This window comes from Monodon monoceros, unplaced genomic scaffold, assembly GCF_005190385.1.
Source record: "Monodon monoceros isolate NGI ecotype Baffin Bay Population unplaced genomic scaffold, NGI_Narwhal_1 Super_Scaffold_16, whole genome shotgun sequence".
Lineage (NCBI taxonomy): Eukaryota > Metazoa > Chordata > Mammalia > Artiodactyla > Monodontidae > Monodon > Monodon monoceros.
In genome coordinates this window covers 65,375,873-65,389,895 of record NW_021703772.1, presented here as the reverse complement: position 1 = coordinate 65,389,895, position 14,023 = coordinate 65,375,873, and the positions used below count along the sequence as shown (strand labels likewise).

At 34.1% G+C, this 14,023-nt stretch overlaps 1 protein-coding gene across 1 annotated transcript in view; it reads right to left on the bottom strand.

Moving 5' to 3' along the window:
• SCN7A (sodium voltage-gated channel alpha subunit 7) overlaps positions 1–14,023 on the bottom strand; it is a 96,139-nt gene that overhangs the window by 39,061 nt on the left and 43,055 nt on the right. Inside the window, exons 10-14 of the mRNA XM_029224461.1 lie at positions 13,638–13,844; positions 7,557–7,653; positions 6,296–6,534; positions 5,067–5,240; positions 2,944–3,300 (exon numbers count right to left, since the gene is read on the bottom strand). Coding sequence (XP_029080294.1) covers positions 2,944–3,300; positions 5,067–5,240; positions 6,296–6,534; positions 7,557–7,653; positions 13,638–13,844 — 1,074 coding nt within the window. The remainder of the gene's footprint in view (positions 1–2,943; positions 3,301–5,066; positions 5,241–6,295; positions 6,535–7,556; positions 7,654–13,637; positions 13,845–14,023) is intronic.

Sequence of the window (14,023 nt, the reverse complement as noted above, 5' to 3'; positions counted from 1 at the left end):
ATGAATTGCTACTCCAGGTGGCTGACTTCACTTTAGCCCTAACCCAGGAAGATGTGTAATGACATCTTCATGGGTCTGCAAACCCATGAGGAATCTCATGGGGAGAGAGCTATCCCTGGTTCTGAAGCCCACATCTAACTTTCCTTGTGAGGTGCAAGCACAGGGATTGGGTAGGTTAATTGATTCTCTGTGATAATAAATTTGGTCAAATAAGAAAGAGATGAGTGATGGAAGAATCATTCCTAATATTTGCAAGTTATTTTGAATTCGAGGATAGTGTGTATTTCGACCTTTACTATCACTGAGAAATAAGATCAAGGCATGTACATTTTCCAGAGAATCAGATTTTTATTTTGTTTGTTGTTGTAGGGTATAGATTATAATTTTAGATTCTAGTGTTGGAGATTTATATTGATTATTCTCTTAGACTTAAAGTAGTAATTTGACCATTTTGCCTATTCTGGCAGTTTTCTCTCCTCTCTTCAGATATTTGAGTTTTTGAAGACTTAATTTACTTTATGCTTTACCTATTATTTTTAAAGGGAAAGTTTCAAATGTTACACATTATGTGTAATAATATGTATATAACTTACATAACATTTTCCTGCTTGTATTTCTGATTTCTTCATATATTAAGATCTACTTTTAAAAATACTTATACTGAAAATTTATGTGTACATAAAATAAAATAGCTAAGTATATGAAGATCCGCAGCATTCATTTGTTAAAATACCTTTCAGAATTTTGGATCTATGTGAAGAGGTGAATTCTCAAGCACTCTGATAATTACTGTTTCTCATGCACATATACACCTAAAATATTATGAAGTACCCACCAAATTGTGTTCATTTCTAATGAATTACTTTTACTTCTCAATACCCAGATATTTTTTAACACTTGGGAATAGAGAAAGCTCAAATGAGACTCACTCATGGAAAAATCAAAATATTTTTGCAGTTAATAAAGTCATCAAATAAATCATCTTAATCGTAACCACAGTTTTGGTGTAGCAATAAAACAGAGGGTATAGGATGGCTCAGCATTAGAAATTTCTTGCAGGTAAGGTCATCTGAACAACTAACATATATTTTCTATAACCTACAATTGCAGAATCTCAATGGAAAAAGAAACTGAAAAGACAGTAATTGAATGCCAATATCTCCAGAATAGTTTGATTTTCTCCCACTAGTGTCCCACTTTGATATTAAGGCTTACTTACAGATAATCTGGGCAGGAGCTCCATGGCCCTTGTAGGAACTAGACTATTAGCATCTCTATCATTCTCAAAGGACAAAGGGAAAGACCAAGTATAATTTAAGGTAGTTGGTTGTTTCTTTTTCCTTTGTTTGGTTAAGTATTGTCCACAGTGAGAAAAATGAAAAGGGCGTTTAGTAAGAATTTCATGACTATAAGCTTCATATGAGTAGAAACCATGTTTTCTCTTAAATAGACAACCAGCACAATGCTAGGCACAAAGTACATGATAAAAATATTTGTTGAAAAATTAATTAAGTATGGAATGAATGAGAGAATAGATTTTTGTGTCAGGATTTGGAGAAGGAAAAATTATGCTCCAGCAACTGTATATTTAAGAGCTTACAATATAAGATTTCTTATATCTTAGACACACACACACTTCCCCCCATATATATATATGCATATATACATATGCAATAAGAGCGTTAAAAGGCTGAAAATCAAGTTCAAAATGCTCTGGAACTGTGATCTAAAGAAAGAACTTTATAACACTGTAAAATGCTACTGCTTTGTTTAAGTGCGCTCTGAATTAAAAATAGCCTAGTCTAAAAGATTAATAGGAGGACTCATGATCCCTTCCTTCATGGAGCCTACAGTTTAATAAGGAAGATAGACAAGTACATGAACAATTAAACATAATGTCAATGTGTGCATATGACAGGAGTATGCCCAGGGTAAACAGAAGCAATGAGGAAATGTGCTGATACAATGGAGTCTAACCTGTGATTTTTTTCCCCACCTTTTGGGAGATGTGCTTGACCTCTATGACTTAGGAATAAAAAGTAAATATTGAATCTCTTTTTTTTCCTGTAAGAACAATCTTGTCTTATAAGCCATTTTTTTCTTGAAGAAGTAAAAGGTAATATCACTACAATTACTGGAAATTTAAAAGTGAAAGTATTTCCTCTTAGTTAATGCATAACAGTTTTATAGATCAGTGGTTTTCCAACTTTGCTGCACAATTTAATCAAATAAGGATTTAAAAAAAAATCGTGATGACCAGGTTATGTCCACATACCAATAAAATCAGAATCTCTGGGAATGAATCCAAGACATTAGTTTATTTTTATTAGTTCCCCTGGTAATTCCAACATGCAGTCAAATTTGACAACCAGTGCTACATTTAAGTGCTTCTTAAAATTTAATGTGCATACAGATCACTTGGGGATATTGTTAAAATATAGATTCTGATTCCACAGGTCTGGGATGGAATCTGAGAGTCTTCATTAATAACTATCTCCCATAAAGCCAAAGCTATTTTGAGTAGCAGGTTATAACCAGTGCTATCCAATGGAGATATGATGCATATCACATATGCAATTTTCCAGTAGGCACACTAAAAGTGTAAACAAAAACAGGTGAAATTAATTTTACTAATATATTTTATTCAACTAAATGTATCAAAATATTATAATTAAAATACATTCGATATAAAAATTATTAATGAAATCATTTACATTCTTTTTTGGGAGGTAAGACTTCAAATTCAGTGGGTATTTTACACTTATGACACATCTCAAAGTGGACCACTCATATTTTAACTGATCAATGGCCACATGTGGCTAGAGGCCACCATATCAGACAGCACAGTTATAGACCACTGGCTTCCATAAGTCCACATTGTGAAAATGCCAGACTACAATACATCAGTTTTTCAAGGAAAATTTTAAAGCATGGATTACTTACCAATAAGTTTCCAACTAAAATCACCATCATGTAAAACGGAATACAACTGAATTGGCCTGCTACCTTAAAGCAATCCCATAAAGTTTCTATCCACTCTCCACAGAGAATCCGGAATACATTCAGGAAGGAGTGGAGGAAGTCATGCATGTGCCAGCGTGGAAGTTGACAGTCTTCATCTATGTTGCAGACGTATATTTTGTAATTTGAACCAAACAGCTTCAGGCCAAGCACAGCAGAAAAGAATATGAATGTGAACAACAGCAGGACCAAGTCTTTCAGGGCCATCATTGAGTTACCAAGAGTCAGCAGCAAAATCTTGAAAGTTGGCCAATATCTCCCCAATTTGAAAATTCGCAACTGATAGAGCAATGTAAAACCCAGAATAAGAAAAAAACAACAAAAAATCTGGTCACTATTCATTACGATGTACATTAAAATTTTTTATCAGCATTATACACATATACATATGTAGTCTTTAATGTAATATTCAGTTTTGAGCATTATTAATACTAAGCACTGAAAATTCAGTTTATGTATAATTCTTAATACATCTTACATATTCTATAGTTTATTACTGTAAATCCATGTATATTTTCTTCTATTGATCTGTCAATTCCCCTTCAATATTATACTATTATAATTATTCTAGTTTTATGTTTTAATATCTGGTAAAGCAAGTATCCATTCTTTGTTTTGTTTTTCACAGTGTATTGAATATTTTCCCACATTTTGACATATAGATGATGCTGGAAAAGTCTTCAGTTTCCAGTGAATTCCATTGACAGTTCTATTGTGTATTTGCCTTTAAAAATAACATGGAAGACCAAACATAACATGCTAGGTTTAGTCTGAATATTTCACTTCTTTTCACCAGATTAAAAAATTTTTATTTATATGGCACAAAATCACCTTAATATTTGGGTCATCTAAAATCCATATATTATTTTTATATGTGCTATACCTTCCTCAACTTTTTCTGGTATATAGTTGGCTTTCTGGACTCAGGGGTAGGACTTAACATTTATCCATGTAAAACGTAATCATCTTAGGGCTTCCCTGGTGGCGCAGTGGTTGAGAATCTGCCTGCCAATGCAGGGGACACGGGTTCGAGCCCTGGTCTGAGAAGATCCCACATGCCGCGGAGCAATTAGGCCCGTGAGCCACAACTACTGAGCCTGTGCGTCTGGAGCTTGTGCTCCACAACTAGAGAGGCCGCTATAGAGAAAGGCCCACGCACCGTGATGAAGAGTGGTCCCTGCTTGCCGCAACTAGAGAAAGCCCTCGCACAGAAACGAAGACCCAACACAGCCAAAAAAATAAATAAACGTAATCATCTTCGATTCAGTCCATTACTAGTCTTTCAGATATTTTGATACTATCTTTTATTACATTGTCTGTATTTCCCAGTCTTGTTTCATCCATAAAATTGATAAATACAGCTTTTATATTTTTCTCTTACTCATTAGACAAGCCTATGGATAAAGATTTAAGATAGGATTCTGAAGAATTATTTGGATAAGATCATATCTACTTAATTGTTCTTGATATCTGCTACATTCCTTCAACTTGTTACCAAGAATGAGACAATATATTATTTATCAAATGTCCAACATTTCTATAAATATCATTCTAATAACATTATTTCTTTGCCTAGTTTTCTGATGCTTTTACTACCACCTACATTGCAGGCATATAGTGATTCTGACTTGATAATTTTCTAATAACATTTTATTGGCCTGACCGTTCTTCTTTTACAAAGTTTTCTACCCTACATTTAGAAATACTCACCTGATTCTTTAGTTACACACTGGCATTCAGCTTCTGGGACTCTTTATTATCCTGCTTCTCAAAACTGACCCAGTATTCCTGACCCTGCTTTCTGAAACTGTATCTCAAATTTGCTGTATATATGGTATATTTCCTTTAATGCCTGAGCCAAACAACAGCATTGGAGACTACTTACTCTTTTCTGGGTTACTTTCTAAGCTTGTTACATATGAATTAGTTCATTTACTACCTCCAGTATACCAAAAGGATAGGTATTACTATTCTTCCCACTTCATGTCTGAGGAAACTGAGATGAATTTTTATAAAATAAAATTTAGGTCTTGGATTCTACTTACCACCCTGAATGATCGAAAAACAGCCAGTCCATGACAATGTGTTACATAAAGTTCTACTAAACCATGGAACACAATTAGGCTATCATAAATGTTCCAGCCTACTTGGAAATACCCATATGGATGCATGGCAATTATTTTAAAAATCATTTCTGCTGTGAAAATTCCAATAAACACCTAAATAGAACAAAACATAGAGATGAGAATATGATTCCAGTAGCTCTATCAGAACCCTCACACGCAGAAACTGTAAATTTTCACTGCCACCTTTTTCATATTTCCTCTGTCAAGATCTGATTAGTTTCAGAGTCTGTATTACAAGTACAGGCTCATAGGTTTTGTTTGACAATCTAATGTCAAACATCGTGTAATCTTCAATTACTTTAATAAAAGTCATCCTGGAAGAAAACAAAAGAATATTTGAGAGTGAAAATCTTTTCATTTTGAATAGTTCCCTTTGGGCTAAAGAGTATATATTAAGATATTTAATTTTTAAAACTGTAAAAGAAATTTTTCAAAAGTATATATGATCCAGAAAAAAAGCAAACCCATGGAAATTGTCCTTTGAAAACTACACTGGCAGAACTAACTAAATTACTGTTTTGGTATCAAGTAAATGTATAGTTCAAAATTGGTAGCAGTTGGCTGTTTGTATTAGTATCAAGCAACTAAACAACAATAAAAGCAAACGAAATGAAACAATATATATTTGCTTGAATGTGGCTTGTTTTTAAACTCATAGAAATCTTTGTCTTTTGTATTGTATGTGGAAAGAAAAGATGGGCGAATCTCAAAATTACCTTGCCAAAAGGATAAGCTCCAGTCTAAGATTAGGTGCAGTTGTAACAGAATTCAAAATTCAGGTGTCAGTGAAGGACTTGTGTCTGTTATTTCACCTCTGCCCTACCTTGATCTAGGGGCTACCATACCAAAAGAGGGGATATTTGAGAAGGGAGAGGAAATAAATAATTTCTACTTAACCTGACTGCCATGCAGCTAGCTAGAAGTATTAAATTTAAACGGACTCTAGCTATAAATCTATTCAATGATAAGAATATTTACAAAGCAGGGCTGGGGGAGGTGAGGTGAGAAAGCATGAACACAGTACTTCATCTCATACTCATATAATGCATTTGCAACAATTTGGAGTTATAAAATAAAATAGCAGGGATAATGATGACTAAAGAAAAGTTGAAATTGCAAAAGAAAATAATGTACAATGAGAGCCTTACCTGGTTTTCAATGTTGAGAATATTGTTGGTTTCTAAACTCATTGGGTAGTGTTCTAAGGCCAAAAAATGTACATTTAGAATTATGCATATGGTAAGGAAAAGATCGGTAAATGGGTCCATTATAATCATATGGACAAACTCTTTCAACTTTAACCAACAAGGAGAACAATTCCAGATCAAGAAAGTTTTAGCAAATCTATACCAACAAAATGGGCATCTCTTCCTGGATTTTCTAAGTTCTGAAATGAAAGAATAGAAAAGTTATGCATTAGCTAATTGTTTATTTAAGCTCTAACTAGTAGAAATTTTTGGCTTTTGCATGCAAAGGGAGGTTTGAAACTAGACTTCTGATTTTGTATTAGCAAATAGAAATATTTTGTATTAATAAAAATCTGAGCAAAGTAAATTTCTTCTATTTTGTTCATGCTTTCAAGTTAGACAAATGAAAATGAGACAAATTACATATTAGAATCAAAACATAGGAGTACCTCTCAAGAAAAACAAATATGGAATATAACTGAGAGTATATTTATAATTTTAGATTTACATGCTTTACAAAATAATGTCTTTCAATATTGTCTATAATAATGATTACTAGTTATATATATTTAAAAAGCAGAGACAAGTATAAAAAGGACCTTAATAGGTTAATGTTATATACACCAAACTGTATTTTTAGTTACAAGGTAATACTTCATGTTGTTTTCAGTGTTAAACAAAGAAAATACCTTGGTACTCTTTGGTTCCTTTTCCAGTGTTTAAAACACTATGCTTATGAAATTTTAAAGTATTGTTTATCCTAATAGTCTTATGTTATTCCTTAAATTTTAGTTATTATCATCTAAAATTCTGAAGAAATTGGAGGATTTCCTTAAAAGTGAATCATATGGGGACTTCCCTGGTGGCGCAGTGGTTAAGAGTCCTCCTGCCAATGCAGGAGACACAGGTTTGAGCCCTGGTCTGGGAAGATCCCACATGCCACAGAGCAACTAAGCCCATGTGCCACAACTACTGAGCCTCTATGCCACAACTACTGAAGGCTGCGCACCTAGAGCCCATGCTCCGCAACAAAGAGAAGCCACCACAATGAGAAGCTCGCGCACCACAACGAAGAGTAGCCCCCGCTCGCTGCAACTAGAGAAAGCCCGCGGGCAGCAACAAAGAACCAACACAGCCAATAAATAAATAAATAAATAAAATTTTTAAAAAGTGAATCATATGAATGGTACCTTCCATAGTGTCTAAATATTTTTTACTTTACCTTCTTTATGTCTGATAGTAGCATCATCCAACATATCCAAAGAAGTAATCATAGAAGTTGATGATCTTTTCTTCATTTCTATTTCTGTAGTCTTGGTCTAAAAAGAAATTTGACGAGTCTAGTACTGGCTTCTCCCCTTTGTATATCTAAGACAATAACTATAAGACGGCTTATAACCTTCTTTAAAATGCTGATTCTTACTTCCAAAAGCCTTTCTGTGTTCCATAATTTGCCACTCTTTACACTATAGATATTATTAAACTGACTTAGGATTTTTTGGAAAATGAATGTGTACTACTTGCAACTCAACAAAATCATTTTATATTATGAGGTCAACTATAAAAGGAGAAAATCAGAGAATGATAGTGGTATTACCCATATTTGACAAAGAATTCAGTGTACAGTTTAGAATTATTGTGGAATATGCAGTTGGCAAACATGCTACTGGACAATAACACCTTACATTTCTCTAACACCTTACATTTTTTACTTGAGGATGTGTTAACTATGACTTTGTAAACTTTCTTGATAAAATCAATTATTTGGTGTTGAGACGATGAAACATGTCTCATGTAATATCAGGTAATAGAATGAATTTTAAAGGATATTTTTGGTTAGAACATATTTGATACTTCCAAAAATGAATCACTTCTTTCTGTCCCTCATGACTCTTGAGTAACGATTTTAAGACACCCTCTGTTTGGCTGATGTGGTTACCGAGTTAAAAAGAACCCTTGCGTTGGAAAGGCACTCAAAACTCCTCGGCTTCGATGCAGATGTTACAAGTACTACACATTCATGATTATCACAAGTATGGCCCCAGATGTTTCTAGTGACCATGTATAAATTTTGTATTTGAATTTAAACAGTAAGAAACTGGCAATGGGTAGATGACATTGCACCATAGAGCCTCCAACAGTTTTTACACTTGGCACACACAAAGAATAATAATATTTGTATGCTTGTTAATTTGGTAAATAGGTGAGCCTAATAGGTGAAATAAATAGTAAATAAATTTAAATAGGTGAGGCAGCTTTTGAATAGAGATAACTGGCATGGGCCTGCTGCTGCCCTAACACTGAGGGGATTCATGGTTAAGGCTCACTGATAACCCATACCCAGAACACCCTGGCTGGCAGGTTCTGCTGTGGTCTATCTGAAGTCCCAGAGTAGATATCAAGGGAATCATCATATTCATCTCACTCAGTAGGAGTCAAGTCCTTCTAATTTAAATACTAGAGCTAGAGGAGGTAAAAACCAACTGTACTACATACTGAGTTCCATCAGGAGAATGACAGATTCTTTAGGTCTACAGATCTCTGTTGCCTCACTTTTTTTTTTTTTAAACTGAAAAAGTAAGCAAAAGCTCAGGATGTGAAGCTAATTTATTTATTTAAACCAATGCTTATTCCAGAAAGTATTTTCTTTGCTGACTTACAAGGCTACATAAAATATGTGATCATTTATATAATTCCAAATTTCCATGAGTTAAAAACCAACAGAACTATAATTTTTGTTATTAAAGTCTGATAGGAATTTCCCAGGTGTTTCTTCATAAAGATGATACATTGTCATATCGTGAACAATATCCTCCACTATATTCTTAATGCCGAGGAATTACTTCTCATAGAGCTGCTTCTGGTAGTGATGGTGACAATGTTTGATGAATTTACAACAAAGAGCAATCCAGTTAAGATCATCATCTGTGATGGGGGGGAGTAGTGGAGCGGGGAGAGTGATAACGTTATTGTTGAGACAGTCAATGCTCATTACTGATTTGGCTTGAACTATGGATATGTTTTAGGATACAAAATGAACAAACCACATATCAGTCTAGTAATTATCTCAATTGAACTTCTCAATAAGTGCCCATACGTTGGCCAACTCCTAAGGATACACCTAGTTTACAATGTAAATTGAAAGGATTATGACTCAAAAATCTTCTTTTTGGAAGTTTAAGAGCTAATAAGGATATATGTCTGAATTTTAGACAATCCAGCATTAAAATTAAACTGGAAGAACGGGCTAGGATTCTTCTCACTGCTGGTTTCAATTTTCTCTGGAGGGGAGGTATGAAAAAGGAAGAACCCAGTCATACTCCTGGCATTTAGCAATGAACACCTGAAGTGTTCATCTTGGACCCAGACTTCCTCTCTCTACTGCAACCCCACTGGCCTTTAAAATCCTCTGACTCATCTGTTCCGTCCCGCCAGAGAGAACGGACTCATTCTTCAGATCTCGGTTCAAGTGCCAAGTCCTCAATAAAAACCTTTTCTGACTCAGAGAAATTCTTTATTACAAGTTTTCAAAGCACTAAGTTTCTCACTTTTATAGCACTTCCCATATTTTCATTTAATTTTTTTAGTAGAGAATAATACTCACCAGGTACCCAATAGGTTGCTTCAACCATTAATGACATTATACTTTCCATTTTTCATGTATTACTCACCCTACTTTTTTCCTGAAGTATTTTAAATCAAATTTCAAATATCAAAAAATTTCAGAATAAGCTTTTAAAAAAGATAACCACAACACCATTATCACAGTCAGCAAAATTATTAATTCCTTAATATTATCCAAGACCCAGACCATGCTCAATTTTCTTTCATTTCTCAGAAACATTCTATTATAGTTGACTTGTTCCAATCAAAATACAAAATGATATACATTTTTTTTTGGTTTGCAGTTCTACTGATTATCATGCTTTTAAATTTATTTAGCCTGTGTGATTTGTTAAAGACACTGAATCACTTATATTGTAGAATTTTCCACATTCTTAATTTGGCAGATTATGTCTTTTTAGTTTAATTTAATGCATTCTTCTCTTTCCTATAGTCTCTGGAAAAAGATGGTTAGATCTAGAGGCATATTAGACTTAGCGTGGATTTTGGCAAGAATATATTGTGGTGTTTTATGTTTCCTATTTCATAACATCAGGAAACATAATGTCTGGTGGTCCTAAAGTTACCATTTATTTTTATAGTTTATCTCCCCATTAGACCATTAGCTTCATGATGATAGACACTGTATTTATATTTATTAATTTTAAAATCTCCAATGCTTAATACAATGCCTAACATACAGAATATTGTCAATAATGTTTAATTATACAGGTGAACTGTAAGGATATCAGTTTAGATGGGCAAAACTTTTTTTAATATTTATATTCCTACAGTTGTATAAATCATTCTTTTCTAAGGTTTTGCCAATAACTGACAATTCATAGGAAAGTTTCACCTACAAACTGTGTAACTGATGAAGTAATATTGTTTCAGTGTTGATTCTCCAGAACAATGATGGTAAAGTGATGAAAAATGGGTCCTCTTTCTCAGTGTTGAGAAATCAATTACCAATAAATATAGATCAAACTTTGTAACTGGAACTTCTCAATAAAGATTAAATTTGAGAATTTGTGAAGACACTAATTATGTGTCTGGCACATAGTTGACACTCAATAAACATTATATACTATTATTATCATTATTATTATTTTTACTTTAATTATCCCTAAAAGGGGGACATAGTCAAAGACTTAAAGAATTTTATATTGACAAGTGTTCTCCATATGGACGACAGTGCCTTCTTGCAGTTGTCTTCTTGTCTTTCCTATAATTAGCCATTACCATTTTTTCAGTTGCTTAGTATATTCTAAGTGGTGCTAAGTGCTTTACAAACATTTATTTAATTTGAATCTCACAACAACCTATGACACAGATATTATAATACACACCTTACAGATAAAGAAGCTGAAGTTTAGAAAGGTTAACAGACTTGGCAAATATCATACATCTATTAAGTGGCTAAAATGGACTTAAATCTATATTTATCTGACTGCAAAACTCTGATTTTAGCCAATATGATCTACTGTTTTCTTATAATGTGAGAATATGAAACACATATGTAATTTCCCAGTAATTCCAACATTGGAATTAGAATCTGTCTAGGGTTAAATCAGGTCGGTCACCTAAAGGGTCCTCAGTATGTTCCATTTTAAATTCTTCACTGTCCAGTGTTTTCTTATGCATAAATAAAAAAGGAAAAGAAAGTACATCTTGTGAAAATAACTTTTATTCTCATTTTCCCAGAAAACTTTTGCGTGACAAAATGTTCTAGTACTCTTCCAGGAACAGAAATCTTTTATAATTGAAAGATTTTAATTAAAACCAGAAAGGCTTTATGTGATCCAAATAGCCAAAGGAATGGAGATATTGGGAAATTAGGGAATAATCTAAGTTCTTCATAAGCAGAGCTAATAGGGCATCTCATCTGGAATAAGAGAAGTATTGTGCTCTTGAATGCATTTGTGTGTGGCCCTTGAGATTTGAAATGCCACTTCAAAACAAATTACACATTCAACATATCATTCAGACTACAATCATTCAATCTGGAGGACCTCAGACTCATTTCTAGAGACAGAAAGCTTTTGTAATTTGTTCTTCTGTGACTTCCTCATGGGTGATATGATGGCTATATTCGATAGCTTCTTTTTATACATGTTTTCTTCATACGGTCTGTAATTGATTCATTTTTCAATTGTATGCATTGAAACCTCATAGATACACATATCTATCAATAACTTGTCATTTGGTATGATCCTATATCATATCATTCAGACCCCACTTTGTAGTGGAATGACTTTTCTAGAGCTTCTTTACTGATGGCAACTTAACGAAAGGGTTATATAACAGGGAAGTTAACATTTTCCTCTTTTTGGCCCAGCAGGGGCCTTTGCTATTAATGAACTTCTTAGCCAGTCATACTACACATGCCGGAGTGAATCTTTTGCCCTTTACTTTTCCTCAGCTCTTTTTATCTTTTTATGTGAGAGGATCCTGGATAAAGCCCCTTTCTATCTTTTGTTTGCTCCGTCAATCTGTCCTTTTTACATCTACTAGAAAATATAGTTCGAGTATTTTTCCCGTGTAGACAATCTTTATTAGCAAGTGTTAAGAGTGCAAAAATAAATATTCCAGAAGGATGGAAAAGAAGGCAGGGCATGGCCCCCCTCCCGCAAGTGAGGGTCCTGTAACTAGGCCAGTGGGGTGGGAGCACTGGACTTGCTTGTGGTCACTTTGGGCCAAGCACCCTCCAAAGAACAAGCTTCTTGGCAGGGGGACTTCTCACAACACAGAGGAAGGGAGCAACACCTCAGAAGAGGCATGGGTTCCGTCCCCCTTAGGCTGCTTTGGCTTCTGCCCACTGCACACCTTGACAGCTTCTGGGTAGGGATATTAGGAGACTGAGCTAAACCTATCCCTCTCTAAACCTAAGAGGAGGTGTGAGCTAGCTAGGTCCTGTGGAATATAAGAAAGCTACTTCTGGTTGCTTTCCTAGGTCCTGTTCTTCTTTTCTGCACACTTATGGCACAATTTAGATTTTTAAAGATAATTTTCTACAACTTCTTTAATGTTACTTCTGTCAATACTTTTAGATTCGTGGGCAAAATCTTTTGCTATGAGGCTAAACATCTGAAAATATATTCAAACACAACACTAAGGTCATTGAAAATTAGAGTAAAACTGTATTAAATTTTACTGATCATGGACTTAATTATTCCACAGGTAAAATAACTCCTTAGGTCAGGATGCACAGTGCATTTCCTCTTGAACGAGTTAGAAAGTCAATAAAGTAAAATTTTTTCCTCTTTTTACAACTTCAGTACTATACTTCGATCCATGCTTTTAGTACTTTCTGATTTCTAAATTATGGAAGGCACTGTCACTTTTGAGTTGAACACTGAAATTTTCCAAAGCTAATTCTGATGTGCTGTCTGAAGCAAGTTTAAATTAATAAATTATACCTGCATTAAGAGAAGTCAAGTTCAAAAAAATGTATAATATATCCATAGTTTATCAGCAGTAGTAGTATGCATTTTGGAGCAAAAACAAAATCTTAAACATGTTGGTCACTCTTACCACACCACACTCAGGAAAGAATGTTATGTAGCAAAAGTGAGCCCTCCTATTAAAATCACTTATGATCTTATTATGTACCACACACAGATATTGAGCATCTATTAGAAGACAATATGCTCCAAGAAGATAAACTCTGACTCCAAAACAGCATTTAAAAAATCTGTACCTCTGCTGCTTTATTTCCTTCTTGAAGTTCCATTAAAGCCTGCTGAAGCTCCGGCTCAATCTTCTTAGCTTTTTCAGCAGCTCTCTGCTTTTCTTCTTCACAGGAGATAGCAAGTATGCCTAAGAACAAACTTGCCATATAAAAGGCAAACCAAAAACTTATCACAACAAAAAATATCATGTAGACCTTCCCAGAAGCATAAAGGATCTAAGGAAAGGTGGAAAACAGGACAGAGAGGAAACGTTATTTGTCTTCCTGCAATCTGTTATTTTAAAATGAAAAATGAAATTTTGTTATGAAAATAATTTAGTTATAAGTGGAATGTAATCACAAGACAGCTTAAGTACTGGCTGTACCTGGAGAAATAAATGAAAGCTCTTCAATTT